This window comes from Zophobas morio, unplaced genomic scaffold (genome assembly GCF_036711695.1).
Source record: "Zophobas morio isolate AGI-343-1 ecotype UQ-CSIRO unplaced genomic scaffold, CSIRO_AGI_Zmor_V1 ptg000002l, whole genome shotgun sequence".
Taxonomy (NCBI): Eukaryota; Metazoa; Arthropoda; class Insecta; order Coleoptera; family Tenebrionidae; genus Zophobas; species Zophobas morio.
The window spans coordinates 25,620,896-25,640,783 of record NW_026972107.1 but is presented as its reverse complement, the minus strand read 5'-3'; the positions used below and the strand labels follow the sequence as shown (position 1 = coordinate 25,640,783).

General features: G+C 33.5%; 1 protein-coding gene across 1 annotated transcript in view; it reads left to right on the top strand.

The window, feature by feature from the left end:
- The window catches only part of LOC135131585 (N-alpha-acetyltransferase 15, NatA auxiliary subunit), a 66,530-nt gene extending 54,180 nt beyond the window's left edge, over positions 1-12,350 (top strand). Inside the window, exons 9-12 of the mRNA XM_064059399.1 lie at positions 9,620-9,813; positions 10,032-10,140; positions 10,192-10,538; positions 11,500-12,350. Of these exons, the coding sequence (XP_063915469.1) occupies positions 9,620-9,813; positions 10,032-10,140; positions 10,192-10,538; positions 11,500-11,691 (842 nt within the window). The 3' untranslated portion in view covers positions 11,692-12,350. The remainder of the gene's footprint in view (positions 1-9,619; positions 9,814-10,031; positions 10,141-10,191; positions 10,539-11,499) is intronic.
- The last annotated feature ends 7,538 nt before the right edge of the window (positions 12,351-19,888 follow it).

Genomic DNA, 19,888 nt, shown 5'->3' with positions numbered 1-19,888 from the left:
AAAAATAGATTAGAATTGGAATTCATATCAACACCTTCGTTTCATTATTACAAAACATTGATCCTAATCTCGTGCTTCTGAAGCATATCCTCTAACTTTTACATAACATTTCATTATGTTATAGTCTATAGTGTTGCCCAATTAAGTGAAGAAAAGGTGCTAAAGCATTCCGCTAAACACTTCATCCGGTATTGAAAGTATAATACCTTTAAAGGTCGATTTACACGGCGCCCGATTAAACCGATTTAAAATAGGCCGCTAGAGGCGTGGTCATATTGCAACTCAAGGTCTGGCAAAACAACGTGGAAGTTAATGTATGCCTCGTGGTGACTAATTTTTTTGACTGGGTGGAAAACCTTCATCCTAACGATTTTTCCATATAATCAGGCCAACACTCGCGGCTAATATCTGGCGATAATTGAATTGGTTCGTTTCTTGACCGCACGTCGAAGTTTCCGATCTGCTAACGAAGAAAACTTGTGCGTGGTCGCTTTCGTTCTTAATTTTGTGGTGTAACTAATAATAAGTATAATTGATGTAGTTTCAGGAAGTACGTAACACTCAAATTTGGGTACAGTCAATTAAAGAAAGCCAACGTCGCCGCAATTTAAATTAATTTCGGGCTATTTTTCTGATTGGTATGATTTTCCTTTCCGTATTGGTGATCTAAATTGAATCCGTATTGGGCATGTTGCCGAGTTTCTTTCATAGTAATTTGCTGAGTAATTGATGTGAGATTTTGACCATTGATTTTTGTCGATTCATCGATCCGGTGTGAATGTGGAGAGTGGTGGAATGTACAGAATAATAGGTATTATAAGGTTAAATTTAATTGTATAAATAATTCTGAGAAGCGTAGACAGCGATGGGGAGACAGAAATGATACATATTTTTTTTAAATCGCCACAAAAATTAAATATGTACTTAGATAAAATTTTGCTGAATATATTGTGGTTTATGATTTCGTGTTGAGTTTTACTCCAGACATCCAAATTTTTGGAAAAAAAAAAACTCAAAATTGGATAAATACATTTTCCAATTTAACTTTCCTGCAAATGTGAATATACAGTATTGTTATTATTATTATTACACTACGCCTATCCAACACCTTGTTGTTGGGGTCATCACAAGATTTTGTTATGAAAAAACTCACTTGGAACATGGTGTAGCATGCCTGTTTATCTGTGTTTTAACAGTCCACACTACTTTATTTTAACTTATAATACCTATAGGGGTTATCGTAAAAAAATTAAAATTGGCAATAACGTTAGACCAATTTTTTTATTTTTAAATTTCGTTTAAAGACAATTTGATTATAAAAGAAAGTGATTTCAAATAACAGATTATTTTTTCAATGACAAATTCCAAAAATTATTGTACCTAAACGATATTCCATGATATTTTGTAGTGTAGAACATACCAGTTAATTTATAGTTATATTTGTAGTTACTGTGAACTGATTAGCATTATTTAGATATTTTAAACTTATTGTACCTAAACGATATTCCATGATATTTTGTAGTGTAGAACATACCAGTTAATTTATAGTTATATTTGTAGTTACTGTGAACTGATTAGCATTATTTAGATATTTTTGCAAATAACAACTTCAGTAGAATGCATGCATTACGTTTTGGTGATTCCAGTTATTTAACAGTAATTTTAAATTTATTGCTTAAAATTAAGACACAGCTTAATATTGACCTTAGTTTTTATGGCATAATCATAAATTTTATTAAATCATTAATATATAGTCTTAATAGGTACGAATGATTTTGACATTTGATTTTTTTAAGATTCAAACGTTAGATGCCTGTTATTTTTATAAACTTTGAATTTTTTGAAAATTAATAAATGAAAAATTTTTACCTTAAAAAAAATTAAACCTCATACCGGCGCCACAATGAAGAAAAGATTTATTTAATAAAAAATAAAGTTATTATTTCTACATAAGTCTTCGTTTTTCCTCTCCGTCTTTCCCCATAAAAAAATATTAAGTGACTTAATGCACGCCACTTTACACCACTGGTGCAGAATTTGTTTTATTTTATTTAATATGCAAATTCGTAAAAAGCTAAGTTGACCTCAACGTAAACGAAAGTAAATGTTGAAAGGAAACGTGACTTTCTGTTTAAAACGTAGAAGTTTAGATCATATAGGGGAACAACAAAAAATGACAGCTCACTTAAATCAAGTTATCATTTGGATTAAAAAGATTACTCTAAGCTATATTTCCGGATACTTTGAAACATAGTGGAAAATTAATCTCGCTCCGCCTCTTATAATTATTTTTATTAACTAATAAAAATTCCAATTCAATTTAGAAATTTCGAAAACTCCTAACCCAAATTATCAATTATAATTTCTTCACTAATAAATTGTTCGTAAATCCGTCAATTTCCGTCGCAAGCTTCCGTTTCCTTCCATTAATCAACCATAAAGTCTTTGACCGTTTTTCATCGTGTTTAAAAAACTTGTCAATCTCCAACACTTTCCGTGAATTAAAAGCGAAAATGGTATAATTAATCGGCAGTCTGGCTTTGTGGGCATTTTACCACAATTGCAGCAGGTGTATTGATCCTTTCACTTCTATTAAACCTGTTGATAACAAAACAGTTCTAGTATAGTGCGGTAGTTGGGAAATTAAATTTTTTATTAATTAAGTTATTTGTGCCGATTTACCGGTTATGAAGCAATTTGAACATGACTTTATCGGATGTATGGGGTAGAGTGCATGGCCAGAGACTGGTCTAGGCGTGGTATCTCTTGCTAAAATCGTGCATTACCGTTTCTAAATGTCGTTTTACCTAAATAATTGAAATAACTTTAGAATTGTGTCAAAGGAATGCGCTTGTGAATTGTCCCAGGAAAGATTTAGCAAATTTCTTACAATTTAATTTATTAGTATAATGTAATGGGTTAGGAATGTTTAGATGTAGAGTGAAGGCTACCAAGTGTTGGTATTTTTGCTTTTTCTGGTCGTGCTATTTTGCGTAAAATTGAAATTGCGTCTTGCTCTTGACTGACGATAAAAGAAAGCGTAACCAGCTCTAATATGAATCGATGCTTTAGAAACTACTTTACTCAGGTTAAAAACTGGTTCGATTTGTCACATGTGCATTATTTCATTTTCTGTCATGTTAAATTATTGATTTGTTGCAGTTTCTGGGAGCTTCCGTTGGTATTACAAATCCCATAGATTGCTTTCACTTATGAGAGATTAATCGTTTCCAAAAATCGTATTAGTATTTGCTTTGAGAATGAAGGGTACAGTCTTGTCTTAACGAACATGGTACACTTTTCTCTTAGAAAGGCCGATAAAGTTGTAATAGAAATATTCAATTCCTCGGTGTGTTTTACAGGAAGTGACCTCAACTTTTTGTTATGAAAACAACATTGCACACTTTTTTGCTTATTAATAGCACTTAACCGTAACAGTCTAAGTAATTTATGATGTGCTTTCTGTAACCAGTCATAAGTACACTCACAAACTCATTTAAAATGAAAGTTTGAGCTTTTTACTTGTAGTTTTTTCCACTATAGCTAATAAGTACTTCATAACTTATATTCAAATAAGATTCAATTCCACTTGAGCTAGACCAACTCAAGTCGTTCATGAATTTAATTATATTGCATAACAAGTACAAAAAATTTAGATATTCAGATTTACATTCCAAAATAATTTGCGTCCTGGAGGATAATTGTAAAGCTAATTAATTTTGTTCTAATGCCAACCACACAAAAACTACACTAACGCTGTCCGTGCAGTAAATATTTTCGTATTATAATATAATTTCATTCTAGTTGTTCTATTTGGACAAAAACGGTCTTCCCAGGACACTAAAAACATACTATCTTAACAAGATGAAAACTTTGATTAACCAAAATTTGTATGGGAGGCCAACATCCCCGCAGAGAGTCATTTTAGGCGAAATTTCTCCAAACACGCAAACGTTTCTGACGTGATAGAATTTTAAAGAGCAACGTCTGCCCCACGGGAAATCAGCTTAATTCGTAACTGACAATTCGTCAGGGAGTTGTGCTCGTAACGAAACGTCTTAAGATACCTACAGCAATTTTTTTACAGTAATTTGTAATTTTACAGCAAATTAATCTGTAATGACTAATTGGTTCATCAAACGTCCTTTAAAAAACTGGATCAAGGAATTTTGGCACACATTATTATGTTATCGGAACTTGTTGTTCTGGTTTGCTGAAGGTGTTGTTTTAAGCCGTAAAATTTTGTGAATGAGTTGTGTAATTGGTTCCTAGTTTGATTTCGTCGTATAAGTTGAATTTTTTTGTGCTCTTACAACATGATTGTTTTGATTATTTCATGTTCCTTTTGAAGGCCTCTTGGAATGTTGTCTTTTACGGATCTCGCTAAATGCTTTTTGTTGTACCATCATCGTCCAGCTATTGCAAGAATGAAACTCGACGCTTCTACTAATTAATCATTTAAACATTACGTTATGGTGATATTGTAAATACGAAAAGAAAAGTTTACATTGCAGAAGGATTTAGGTACAGGTTACGTTTCCTGAAACCTTTTCCATTGGTATCCATGTCGTCAAGTTTTATGTCTTTACGTGATCCGGCTCCGAAGTAGTAATACATAAGAATTTAATTAATTCTCTGTAGTAACATGTTTTGAATATGTCAACATTAAAGTAATTTAAAATGTGTAGCGACAAAAACAAGAAAAATAAGAGTAAAAGAAATAAGTTCGGTGACACAAGTTGGTCTGCAACATCCATTCCATTAACGAATGGAAGTGTGGTTTTCTAAAATGTGTCGATTCTTATCGAAGTTTTTTCTTAATAACTAGTAATTTTTGTTAATGAACACGTAAAAAACAAATCCAGCGTTGTTTCTAATCAATGACAAAGCACAAGGGTGGGGTTTGTTTTGCATGTACCTGGGAGCCAACGATAGATTCAATTGGGCCTTAGCGAGGGCTATTCTTCACGTAATCACTGCACCTGATGGCCGATTCAACACTGCACAGTGACAAACAAAAATATACGTCTTAAAATATGTAATATGAAATTTCAAAAAGCAACTAAAACTGTTGGGTAAAGAGGCGATCGTGGGATCATGTACGTTATAACTGTTAGCAGGCACAAGAAAGAATTTTTTGTGCCTGTATGTGTAATTAACGCATGATGCCACCATTAGAGGAATTTAAATGTTTACTTATGTTGTGAAGATCCAGGTCTATTATTATTATTTATCTATAATTATCTATCTATTAAGTACTAAGGGAAAAAACTTGGTGTGCCCGATCCCAGATCAATCGGAAATAACACGTTTTTATGTCATTTTCACACTAATTTCTGATCAGACATAACTACCTAATTTAACTCCAGAGTTTTCAACATAAATTCTGCCATTACATTTTCAAAATTTGAGTAGTCTTTAAAGAGCTGTTACAAGAAATAAATACCAGTAGCGTTAAAATTCCAATTTTTTTTCTAACATGTCTAAAAAGTCAACCAATACACCCACTGGTTTTTCCAGAAATTTTTTATCGATTCTTTCCCCTAAATATGAGAATTATACTATACCGAAAAATCTTTTTAAAGGTCGGTTACATATAAAACTACTATGTATTTTAAGAAAAAAGACAAAATATAAAAGCCCCGCCCACCCGCCCCATCTCAATTGTGATCATGTTTTTGTTCTTTGAACCTTAAAACATGTTTAAAATGGTAAATTTTTGTAAGAAAGTATGGATTTTGCAATTAGGCTCCGCCCCTAGGTCTGCCAACGAATGAAACCTTCATTACTACATATTTAGATCTGGGCAGGTATGCATGGGGCTTAATCTTTGGCTTTAATTTTTTCTTAATATGCACAGGATTTTGCAGTTAAGCTCACGACGAATAAAAAAAAATCATCACAATTGAGGTAGGGCGGGTGGGCGGGGCTATATTTTGCCTTTTTTTCTTAATATGTGTAGACTTATTTCGACAATAAGAAACTTAAAAAAAGTCTAAAATTGTAAATTTTTGTAGTAATCAACTTAAATCCTCCACTTTTCTTCTACAACCCCTTTAAATACGGCAAAAGTTGAACATCAAAGTTACGGCAACTTGGCAACGGGGTTTATAAATGATTTTCAGCTCTAAAAGCAACATCAGCGGGAACAGCAACTGCAACGGGAACTTCAACGTCAACAGCAAGTTTATAAATCCTACTTAACTCTGAACATATGAATAGAAGTATAGGCTTAATCCCTAAGTTCAGTTTTAAAAGCACTTTAATGCATTGGAAGTATCCAACCAATGTTGCATCAACCTATGTGATTTAGAAAAAAATACTAATAAATGTCAAGTTGTTTGAATTATTGTCGTAATAGTAGATTATAATGTATTATTAAGCAAGGCGTTATGTGCTGACCATGGACTCACTACCTTCGTCAGTCAAGTCTATGCGAAACACTTACACTCTAAAAATAATATGTTATTTTTTCTTCAAACATATAAGATTATATCAAAAACAACCTAACAATAATTTAGAAATAAATTGTAAATTATGTAGTTTTTGCCAAAATTAAAAAAACACTTGTTGATTTCAGTTTCAGTCAAAAAAAAAAAAAACGTTAAACTTGCCATCACGAAACACACAAGCACAAACAAATTGAGTCGTTTATTTTAACGTTTGTAGAATTTAAGTTTACTATTTCTCTTTAAAACTTTTTGAAACGTCAAAATCCGTCCACAATCTGCAGTTGAGTATAAATTAGTTATAAACTTACAACCTATCTTTATTTCCTCCTAAGCCAAACTTCAGATTTAACACTACGGTGTTGTCAATTGTATTTTCAATGTAGAATGCAGTGTTGGTGTTCTTCTAATTTTAGCAAATATACTATAGGGATTAAGCCCATACTTACTTACATATGTTCAGAGTTAAAAAAATGTCCCAGTGTTATACAACATGCTGATTTTTATTCTCCGAAATTTTTTGCTCTAAGAAAGTTGATATTTGAATAATATTTCAGCCGTCGCATCCTAAATATAAACCTAAGAATATTGTCGTATGTTGGAGCTTTTTTGCGAAAATTTTATTTCAATTTTGTTAAATATATGTATTTATAATAGAAAAATAAATAAAACTTAAATATAACGCATTATAAATAAATTGCAGTATGGCAGTGTGACTGAATAATTTTGGTTGAAACATCTGTGAAATCAATTTAAAAAAATAAATATGTATAATCACAGCAGAGCAAGCTCCATTTCAGGGCATATTTTTTAACGATAGTTTATTTAATGATTTTTTGAAATGACGTTATCAGTTCTTCTGGAGGGCATCAAAAAACAAATTTTAGTGGATCTTTTGTAATTATTCGGTATATTTTATGAGTGGTAATAAAATCAGAAAGTTTGTTCTTTTATATTCTAAGAGTTTCATACTAAAAATGTTATTATTATCATTATTATTATTTGTATATTACAGTAAGAGTTGAAATAGAAGTATCGTAGATTAATAAATCTGCAAGTAAAAAGATATCTCATGCCGTAAATTTCCAGCAAGTTTTAACGAACAAAATTTTGAGTTGACGTCCTCAACTTTTTGAAGAGGATGTAAATATTGATTAGCATTTTACTATAATGTAATATAATCCTAAAATGCATTTAAAATTTCAGATAATCGATTTAGTAATTTGGGAGATTATTTTTCTAACAAAATGATGTATAACACTATTGTGTTAAAAGATAATCAGTTGAAAGACTGCGTAGGAGTCTGCGACTACAAACAATTGTATATACGCCTGAGGAGCGAAACGATTGATGACAATATATAATTTCACAAAACAATAAAATTTTAGTGGATACAAAAATAACTTTCAGAGATATCTCGATATTTAAATTATGGGTTCTCAATATAATCATTTAAGAAGATGCTCCGTGTTATAACGATTAATAATCTTCAACATATTTGTTTAAATAATGAAATGATTTCATATTTATCCAGCAAATATTGAAATTTCCCAGTTTCAAATTTTTTCAACGTCTCAATTACTTTCCACCCACAAATTTCATATTTGGTATCGAGGTATTACATGACATGACCCGTAAGGAATATGCATAATCAATTTCTCGGTGTATTAGATTTTAAAATGATAAACGTAAAGTTCTGAATTCGTACGAAGAGTGTCTTGGGTGATACGTTTTTGAAAGTCTGAATTTACAAAAATTACCTTATACCGTTTTCCTTTAGTTTGGTATCTTTAATAATGTTTGGTTAGTTAAAGAAAACTAAAGTATTTTTTGTTTTTTATTACACCCAAAAATTTAAATCAAAATACGTTTAACATTTTTATCTTTTTACAATGTGAAAAAAAAACAACAAAAACACTATGACTTCCACAGAAACATTGGGAACTGTACAGAAAATAGAAAAATCGAGGATGTATTCCTTGTGTCTTGGAAATCTAAATATATATGCACAATGTAATTTAATTTTTATCCAATTTTTTACAATATCGAAGTTTAATTTTTTTTTTTTGGGTCACAAAATTATTTGTTTATGCTTTTTTTAAAGAAAATTGTTTGTATTGTTCTAATAAATAAATTGAATATGTTGTCGTGCTATATATCTCAGCACTGTATATAGAGATTGGAGACTTTCAATGCTCCACTATTATTTATCTATTAAACTAATAACTACATCTTTAGCAAAGGTTGGTTGCAATAATCGACTAACTAACAGATAAACAATAATATATAGTGCTTTTTATTAGATAACCTTTCTCTTGAAAGAAAAAATAGTCTTTATAATATAATAACAGTTGAAACATTATAATAATTTAAATCATTTTAGAAGAAAGCGGAAGACACCCCAGGCTACATTATGTAAATTATAAAAATCAAAGGGAAGCATTAAATGATAACCCACCTACAGAATTAACTTATGACATAATGATTGGTTTTGTATGGACTTAATGCCGTAGGTGCCCAATGTATTCATGTTTCATTAATACATTGAGGAAGATTAGTAGCGGTCATAAATATCTTCGCCGTCGTAAATTCAGACACTGTGCGTGCAGCAAGAATACTTCTTTAACGTTTGAATAGTAATTATATAGTTCTGCGACTACTTTCGGTTAGTTTGCATATTTTAATGTTTACATTCATCCACCCAATCGCCTGTAGCGCATGCAATTTTGACCATTTTTCCATTGGTAAATTCACAATGTGATTGTAAACATAGCGTAATTCATATCGATACAATAAGAAATTAGTGTGATGCAATTTCATGAAATGCGGCTGCTGAACCCTTTCCCTTTTACTCAGACAGCGGTACACCTTAACCCGCTTATAATTCATGTTATTGTAATAGCGTGATGCCAAAAACAATGTTAACAAATTATTTTCTTATAATACTACCGGTGCATTGAAACGCCGTAGGTGACAAAAAAGAGCACATTTGATTAATTGTTATCTTGACCAGCCTTCGAAATAACAATTCTTTCTAACGTGAAAGAGGGAAGTGATTTTGCTCCGAAACGATCATTATTACGAAAAGCCATTTAACTTTTGCGAATTTCGCAAAATTGTCGTGATCGAACGCTACCAAGGTTGTTAACAATCATTCTTTGTTGTTGCAGAGAACCTAGCGCCTTCGGAATTGAAAAAATTGAGGAATAAACAGAGGAAAGCGCGAAGGAAGGCAGAACAGGAGAGTGCTCAAGCGAGAGAAGCACAAGTTAAAAGAGATCACCACCATAAGTCACGACAGCAAGGCGATGTCGAAGCGGACGCTCCTCAGTTAGATGAATTAATACCAGACAAGCTTGCAAGGGTGTGTATATGAAAGCGTTTGGATTGGTAATCTATGCCTTTCACGAAGTGGATAAAGCATTTTGATGAATTGCAATAGATGCCCAAACATTCATCCGCAAAACTGCAGTTCTGTAGCAGTGAACAGATTTTCAAACTTTATGACGTGAGACTTTAGTGAAGAGCATAATTACCATTTTGCCCTTTTAATTTAAAATATGTGCTTAACTATTGTCGTAGGTGGAAGACCCTCTCGAACAAGCGATAAAGTTCCTCCAACCCCTCCAAACTCTAGCGAAAAACCGGATAGAAACTCATCTAATGGCTTTTGAAGTTTATTATAGGAAAAGTGAGTGATTTGTTTGCGGGTCTCCATGATGTGCTTTTCCTCTTCTTTTAGAAAAAGTTCTTTTGATGCTCCAGTCCTTGAAAAGGGCTCACAAGGTGGTACCACACAATCCAAAGCTACATTGTTGCCTGATAAGATTCTACGAAGTAATTAACCAAAACAAAGGTTCTTGGGATCCAGCTGTCAAAGAAGTAGTGACGAAAGAAACGGAACTCTTATTTAATGGAAAAGACGCCAAACAGCTCAACAAAGAATACCTAGAAAGTAACCCCCATAGTTTAGAAGCCGCACTGGAATGCTCTAGAATGATGTACTATCTTGATAACAAAACCCAAAGCACTGCTCTCAATCTCGTTACCAACCTTGACGACAATAAATACGGAGATATAAACTTACAAGTAAGTACATTGGAACAATATAAATTATTCCGAAACGGTGCGCCGATTTTTAAAAACCTACAAGTCTTAACATAAAGTTCTCCACATATTGTACTAAGGTTTTTAGAGGATGTTATAAAATTGCATCAAGTTCTTTAGCTTATGCTGAGTCCAATGATGTAACATATAACTAAAATAATTTGTTCATTTCATTAGAATTGATGACCTCGCGACCGTGTTTTAAATTTAATTTTGCAATTTTTCTTTAGGCGAATACGCGTTAGACGCAGTGACGATTAGGATTACTATGTTTTGTTGTCAAAAGTATTTATTTATTTTTTATGGCGGGAGTCAGTAATATTCGCTGGATTAGTAGCGTTAATATCATTTTAAAAAACTCAGTTTCGTTATTGCTTGTCATTAAGACAAAATAACGCCTAGGAGCTCGCTTAACATACTTACAATACGGTATCCACACGCTATCTGTTGTTGGTACTTCCACGTGCTTATAATTTTTATAATAAAATCGATATAACTCTGCAAATGAAGGGTATTTTCCGAAGTCGCGTTTAAATCCCCCAAGCAGTCAAATGTTTGTAGTTTCGGAAGAGTCGAGTTCTTCTAGTTCAAAGTCCAAAAGCTGATAGATAAAGTTAATAGAATTTCGAAAAACCACAAACAAGAAATCAGTTTCAGGCAAATGCCATATTTGTTCAACCTCTAAATTAGTCTGGTAAGAGACCATCATAACAGATAATACGTTACGAACAATTTTTATTGTTGATTGATTTTGCTCGTGTAGCTAATAGAGTGTTATTATATCCATGTTTACGTTATGGGGAATTCAACCGCAACATAGATAACTTCACTATGAGAAATAATTTTGCCCGCTAGGAGAATTCGATCCTGGCCTTTTAGGAGCAATTTCAGCAATGCGTTATTGTAAACTTTGTTTGACATTTCTTGTGTGTTTTGTCCACAGAATTGTGTAGATGTAATGGAAGCGTTAAGAAAAGGCGACTTCGGCAGTTGCGAAGCTCAATTAGAAGAATATATAAAGAAATGCCATAAAAGATTCCCCTTTGCAGCCGCTTTCAGGCCAGCTTCAACGACAACAACTCCAAGCGAAAGTAATCATGTGTCTCAAGATCAAGACAACTGCAACAGCAACTGATGACCATTAAAGCAACAACTTCTAAATTGCAGGGAATTAACCGGTGTCTTAACTGTGCGAGTGCTGACTCTGTATCCGGTTACAAGTGTTTTAAAAGAAATTGTCACATTATAGGTTGTTGATTTTTTGTGGTATGTCGTACCTCAGGACTGCTAACTAATAAATTGTTTTATTATGTTTTATTTACGATTTTGCTTTTTTTTCTTTGTATATTTTGCTTGGAATTGTTGTGAATTTATTTTTTCCCAAAGTTGAACTTCGCCGATTTATTTTATTTTTGTCGACTTTTTTATTACATACACACCTTGCGGTACCTTGTATCTATACAGAATTTCAATGACTGCGTTGGTGATAAGACTTTTTAGGAAACCGTTTGTACCGTTGGGTTTTTTACTTGTGTGTTTCTATAGTGAAATTATCGAATAATTGAGTCTGGGATCGCACAACGATATGTTCACAGTCCACCGATGATGTTACAATCAAAAATTTAATATCAAATGTTGTATTATTACATCTGTTTTGTTGTGTGATTCCAGCTTTAGGCATAATAATCATATTCACAACATTAAGTTTGTAGATACCCATTACTCGTATTGGAGTCATTTCAATACCATAATTCATAATTATTGTAAATTTTGGTTAATAAAAAATACTTAATATTTGGAGTGATTTTATTATTCCAAGAAACACACTGGTTTTATTAATTCGTAACTCGTTTATAGTTAACATAAGTGAGCATTAAATAATAGTTAATAAAATTGGAATAGTTGTGATTTGGAATAGAAAAACGTTTTTGAATTTTTAAAAATTCTTTATTATATATATGCGAGAATACATGGATAAATTTGCTTCCATGTGTGTTTGCTTACAAGGTATACATATACGTATCGACGATCAGTCGAACGAATCCATACTCATACAAATATGTCAAGTAACGCATAACAGTGAAGATAACTCAACATAATGATACCAGTAGGAATAACAAAAGAAACCCGAATTATATGTAACTTCTTTTTTTTTCGACACAAGATATTACCAGGTGAGTAATTTTATTCTCACCAGGGAGTAGGTAGTACTACTATTCGGCCATAATTTAAATGAATGACTTTTAATTCTAGTCAGAATGTGTACTGTAATTGCGGTTTCTGCTATATTTCGCTGAGGTGTGACGATGATTGCAATGGTTGCTTGATTGACCAATGCCGCGAGTACTACGTCTGATCGATCAAAATGTCATCCATACCTGAACATCCTCTGGACCCCTAATGAATGAAGCAGTGTTTGGGGGCCAGCTTAAGGGTGGCGTCTGGTTCGGTTTCGCCCAATACTAAATACATTGAAAACATCGTCGTAGTTTCCGGAATTGCATTTTTAAAATACTGAAATCTCCAACCAAGTCAGAATCTAAGTAAACCTGCATTCTTCTACCGCATCACAGCTCGTTTAATGCCGATTTCTCGTTTCAATAGATTTTGACTTTTCGCGAGTTATTTACCTCAGTCGTGGATTTTTTAATATTATAAATGGTATCAAAAGAAAGCTGACACTTTTCCCCAGGGGACCTCCTATCTCAGAATGCGAAAAACTTCAGCACTTCGTCAAAAAATGCATCAATGTGCCGGTTAAAATGTGATGTAAAAGTTGTTCAACTTTATAATTTTTTTTTGTAAAAACTGCATACTAGATATGAATATAAATATGGAGGTCCCCTGGACTGAAGTTTGTTAATTCGAAATATAATTTTTTTAAAGCGATATATCTCATATTTTTAAAATGCAACTCCGGAAACCGCGACGATGTTTTCAATGTATTTAGTATAGGGCTAAACCGAACCAGACGCCAGCCTTAAGCATCAGGTCATTTCAGTTCATGAAAGAGGTGTCCACAGCTTCGCGTTAGCGGACACTGCGAGAAATAATTTTAATTATACCGGATAATCAGTTTCTTTAGAGTGATATGACGCAGAGATTTTCATTGGCCGGTCGACCCAATAATAAAGAAAGAACTGAAGATGTAGTGAACGGAGCAGGTTTTTCCCATTCTCATCGATCGCATCTTACCATCAAAGGCTTAAACAGGCGGTCTGGATTATAAATATGGAAGCTAACCGTAGCCAGCCGGCATTTAGGACTCATCCAGGGTATCTTCCTGCTCTTCTACTCGTCAAGCCACCCAACTTCTTGAGATCATTGAGGTGTCGTATTAGGCCGACAGTATCCCACAGTACATGAGAAAGTACTCCTCCCTGGGGACATCCCCTGTCAACAATAGCCTTGTTCTCAGTGCCACCTACATTAAGTACTTCCCTATTCTTCAGCATACCAGTGACCCACCTACTCAGGGTGGAGTTCACGTTATCCTCTTGTAGGGCTAGTCCTATACTTTTGTAGGTCGTTTTATCGAACTCTCCTTCAATACCCAAGAACATTCCTAAGGTGGAGAGTTTGTTCTCCAGCACCCACCATATACGGTTTACAACTGTGTATAACGCCGTATCCGTGGATCTTCCTGGGATATAGGCATGTTCGTTCGGATATAGAGGTTGCTTGTTTAGGCGGTCTCCCGAATCTCTTTTTCTCTTAGTCTTTCTAACGTTCTCAGCAAGAATGATGTTAAGCTAATTGGTCTATAGGTTTTAGCCAAGGTGTATTCTTGTCATCCTGGCTTAGGTGTAAAGATAATCTTTACTTTGTGACGGTCCACCCTTGAGGAGAAACCGCAAAATACCGCAATAAGAAACTTCAGAACATAATTCTCTAACTCAAAAACTAAATTCGCATATTCGCAAAAAAGCAAGCAATTTGCGCATGTCCAATCGCGTATGTATTACCCAACCACTAGATAATAAACTAAATAGAGAAGCACTCACTCAGTCAACCCTAGCCAAATACCACACCCAAGCAAAAGTTCCAAGAATGGTGACAGCACGTGATACTAACGACATTCAATTAAAAACACAGAGGAGCCAACACCAAATAAATCACACCAAATTAACTACCAAATCTCACGCATTACCATCAATCTATTTTGCGACTTATCAGTCTGACGAAATTCTCGAAACAACGAAACTAAGACTTATAAAACCTCTAAATAAAGCCCAAAAGGATTGCATTCTTATCAACTAACCCAAATATGAATACCACGTGCACTCATAAAGATGCCACCAAAGACATAATTAATGAGAAAAACGCCGTATAAAAGGTCGCAAAATCTGGAAGTCGAGGAAGTCGAATCCAGCGTGCCACGAAGACGAAAAGTACCCACGACGATCGATACCCAAGTAGAGCCGTGCTGAAGCCTTGTCCAGCTGATAGTTCTTTTGCCCGAAATTGCGAAGGAAGACTTAGAAAAGTTCCATGGTTTTTTGTAAGTGAAAGATTCTAAATTTAAACCCTCATGCATGTGTTATCTTGCTTCTGTGCCTTCTTCGATAATCGCCTGATGTGTGATTAACCTGAACCGCCGTCATTATACGGAAAATTTAACTTATTAAATTGGGGAATGGTCCATTACTGTCATCGAAAGGGCGAACGTTTATCAATTAAGAACTGAGGAATTATCTGAGAGATGGGTTACGAGTCTGTCGCTTAAATGCAAACGCCATTAACAAAATGATGAAGATATCGAAAGCGGTCACTGCACTCAGCGGTCCCTGTTTTAATGTGAATATCGGAATTTTGACGAATCTTGGGGGGATTTCCGGATAGCCCGTGTACCTTAATAAAAACTTTAAGACTTCCCGTAGTTAATGAATAATCGCGCAGTTTAGAAATATGTAGTATTTTCATTTGTTATTTTTGCTCTAAGGTCCGGAAACTTCCTTCCATGATTTTTGAACAGTTTATTTTATTCTTTTTAATTTGTTACTACCAATTAATTTAAGTTTTATGCTAATATCTTATTAATCAGGGATAGGGAAACAATATTTAAAGGATATTTCAAATAACGTTTTCGTTTAATTTAACTTTAAGGAGACATTGATATTTGGCCTTTTATAGTAACTGTTGATTGCCATGTATCTAAATAATTGAAGTGAATAGTAACTTTTTTAGTTTTGTTTTATCAAGTAGGTAGGAATTTTTTAGCGGACGCGTCAAATAACGATTTTTGGTTGCATAGCCTTAAGAATGTATTTATATTTAACCTTTTGTCTGGGACTTACAATTTTAACCATTAATTCTGTTTGAATTTATATTTAATATACTTGTTAAATGAAGACTACATTTTACTTATTACCTCTCCCTGATTGCAATTTAGCTATCCATTTCCAAGGAAATGGGCCTACACCCAAATAAATAATTTTGTTAGTGTCCATGCTTGGTCACCGATAATAACACGGATGGACACGACAACTTTTCGCCATGCATTCGGTATGTAGCTGAAAGCCAGACACGCCCGAAGCATTGGCAACAATAAGGCGTAGTCTGCTCATTCGCCTCTGCAGGAGGGCGGGATAGACACAATCCACTCCCGGAGATTTACATGGGGAAAAGCTGTCAACTGCCCACTCCAGTCTTGCCTCCGTGACTACCTTTGCCGCCAGTCCTTCGGGGAAGGTTGAATACTGGCTACATCCCTTTTGGAATGGGAGGTAGTCCTTATGCTGCCTGGAAACAGTCTGTCGTAAAAGTTCTGTGGACATGTGGATTCTTCTAAGGTAGCTGTACAAGTACCACCTTTTTTTAGGAAACCTGGTTGATGTGCGTAGTCCTTCGAGAGAACTCTCTTCAGCCTTGCGACTGAAGCAGTCGACGTTAGGTCGCTGCAAAGATCTTCACGTTTTCCGTTTCTTCTTTCTTAAACTCTTTCCGATGCTCTTTATAGGCTTCCCAGTCTTCACATTTCTTAGCGTTTTTTGCTCTACTGAAAAGTTTTCTTAGCCCCGATTGAAGTACGCTGAGCCTTCGGTTCCACCATGGTGTACCTTTGCCCAGGCCTTCCTTCTCTAGGGAGCAACTTTTCTCATAACCTGACATTAGAGAGTCGTTGATAATGGTCAAACTTTTCTCTGTGTCTTCTGTCGATTTATATACCATTGGTATCTACTATACGGAGGTCCTCAGTCTGTCTTCCAGTTCTTCATTGTATAAATCCCAGTTCGTCAACCTAGGGTTCCTGTACGTCTTTATCTCTATGTCTATACATTTTAACGTATACATAATCCATAGACGTCCCATTGCATTATAAGTATATTGTGACATATTGTTACATTACGTTAGTACTAAGGATCTAATTTCATATCAATTATTATCACCCCTGAATTCCATATCCCATGTAGCCAGTGTAATATTTATTACTGATTGACTACGCGATGTTACGAAAGTTGGTACGCAGCCTCGATTGAGAATCTCTAGATTTGTTGCTAAAAGATATTCAGTTAGTGTTTTTGTCCTCTTTCATTAGTATCTTTGCTCCCCCACAGCAGACAGTGGGCATTTGCATCGGTACCGATGATGAGGTTTATATTTCCAGTGTCCCAGTAGCAGACCGAAAAATGAGCTAAATAGAAATTCATTGCACGGGCGTAATTTTGACTTTGAAGAAACAATATTTTTTAAAATAAGTGATTGTTTAATGTTTAATTAATCGTTAATTGTTCGAAGGACATTCGATTTTTAGACGAGGAGAGAGCATGTTTCGCTTCAACTTTTATATCAGTGCAAAGACAACATTAGGCTCTATGGGAAAGAACCGATCATTTTTGTTTAAAATTTATTTTATCAAAATGTTTGCTTTTTAAAAAAATATTGAATAATGAAAATAACGTGAAACTAGGCAACCCTATTCACAAAGGATCCGTTTCAATCCAATGGTTCAGTTTGACACAGCAGGGAACCTTCGACCGACCCTTTCAGGTATAATCAGTTCAGATCATAAAACTCATGACGAACATTGTTGAAACTCTTTTACAAGTTGACTTCTTTCATTGCTGATATAATTCGATTTAAAAGTATGTAAATTTTTATAATTTTATACATTCTACTACTACTACGCGCTCAGGCCAATGTCGACTCTAAGCGTCCAGAATTTCTGCAGGAAATAGTTATTATTTAGATGCTTTTATTTACAACCATATGTCACATCTCACATGTTTCACTCGATTTTGACATGCACCTATTTTTTTGTTTAACTAAGAATTATTTCTTTGTGTTTGATACTAACAAAACGTCCTAAATTAGCAATACTAGTGGAACCGCAATCATCCAATAGATTTTTTTTGGAAAAGTACAGTTATTTTTATGTTTTATCAGCATTGTGTTCTATTTTCTATTAATTTTTGCATATTTTTAGTCACAATTTTGGTAGTTATTTTTACTTCCCGAGTAAGCAAAGGAAGTATTGTAATCGAGTCCGTCGGCAGACTTTCTACTTTTACATTTTCTCGATCTTTCATGACCCCTAGAAGATGAAGAAATAGGTCTCCCGTTTCCGTCTGTCTGTCTGTTGTCAAATTTTGTGTTTATATTAGGTATATCATGTAGATCATAAAACGCTAACCAAAATTTGTCTAATCATCCCCACCACTAATGTGATGAAGTCACTTCAAAATTGTACATAGTAATTGGGTTTTAAATTGTATTCAATAACATAGTCTTACACATGTAGTTTACGACTCCGAATTGAGGTTTTACCCGAAACATCCGGATTTTTGGAAAAAAAATCAAAATTGGGAAACAACATTTTGACATTTAATTTGGAATCTACAAAACCGAATGCTTTGAAATCTTGCAGATGGTTTACAGTTATGATAAGCATGATAAAATTTTAATCACAATATATTTAGTTATCCCCTCCAAAAAATTGATGACGTCACCCCAAAATTTTGCTGAATAAATCCTATCTAAAGTGTACAAAATATGATGAGTCTCTTCTTGCGATTTATCATTCCATTCTTATTTTTTGGATATGCAAATGCACCTAAAAAAATTAATAAATGCGTGAATTTATTTTATTGATTTAAACAGGAACTACAGAACCGAATGCTTTGAAATTTTGCGAACGTTTTAAGGTTATAAAGAACATACTAAAATTTTAGTAAAAATATTTATATACTTATCCCCTCCAAAAAATTGATGACGTCAGCTCAAAAGTTTGCCGAATAAATCCTATCTACAATGTACAAAATATGATGAGTCTCTTCTTGTAATTTATCATTCCATTCATATTTTTTGGATTTGGATATACAGGGTGACTAAAAAAATTTAATAAATGCGCAAATTTATTTTATTGATTTAATCAAGAACTACAAAACCGAATGCTTTGAAATCTAATGCGAAAAAAACATAATAGGTATGCAGTCGTCACGTTTCCGACAGCGCGGGAAATACTGTCTAAACTCTTTAGACCAATTTTTTACTTTTACTTTTAGCAATAATAAATAATCCAAACATGAAAAAATGAAAAAAATACAAATTGGAAAATGTAAAATTAAAAAATCGAGAAACTGAAAAATCGGATCATGGAAAGAAAAATCGAAACATCCAAAAATTTGAAAATCGAAAAGTTAAAAAAAAAGATGGAAAATCGAAAATGTTAAAAATCCCGAAAATTGAAAAATTGAAATACATATATAGAAGAACTGAAAACTCGACAAATCGAAATATAAAACAGTCGAAAAATTGAAAAATCTAAAGTTTAAAAAAGAAAAACTGAAAATCGGGAAATCCAGAAGTTGAAAAATCGTAAACTTAAAAGATCGAAAAATCAAAAACCTGGGAAATCGAAAAATTCAAACGTCAAAAACCTGAAAAATTGAAGAATTGAAGAAGTGAAAAATCGAAACTTTGGGAAGAAATGGATAAATAAAAAAAAGATTACTTCAGAAATCGGAAAACTGGAAATCTAGAAACGTCAAAATTTGAAAAATTCAAAAATTGAAAAATCCAAATATTTAGAAATCGTAAAATTGAAGAGGATAAAAATTGAGAAATTGTATCATTAAAACATTGGAAAATTGAAACATCGAAAAATAAAAATATGGAGAAACCGAAAATATGAAGAATGGAAAAATTTTAAATGTCCAAAATTGAAATACTGAATAATTGAAACATCTAAAGTTGAAAAATAGAGAAATCGAAAAGCCGAATAATCTCAATAATGTATTTATAAACCACAAGTTCAGGACTTTGCTACTTTTTAGCATTTAAATAACATTTATTCGATTAAGATGGCATCATCAACCCCCTGGGGAGCATCA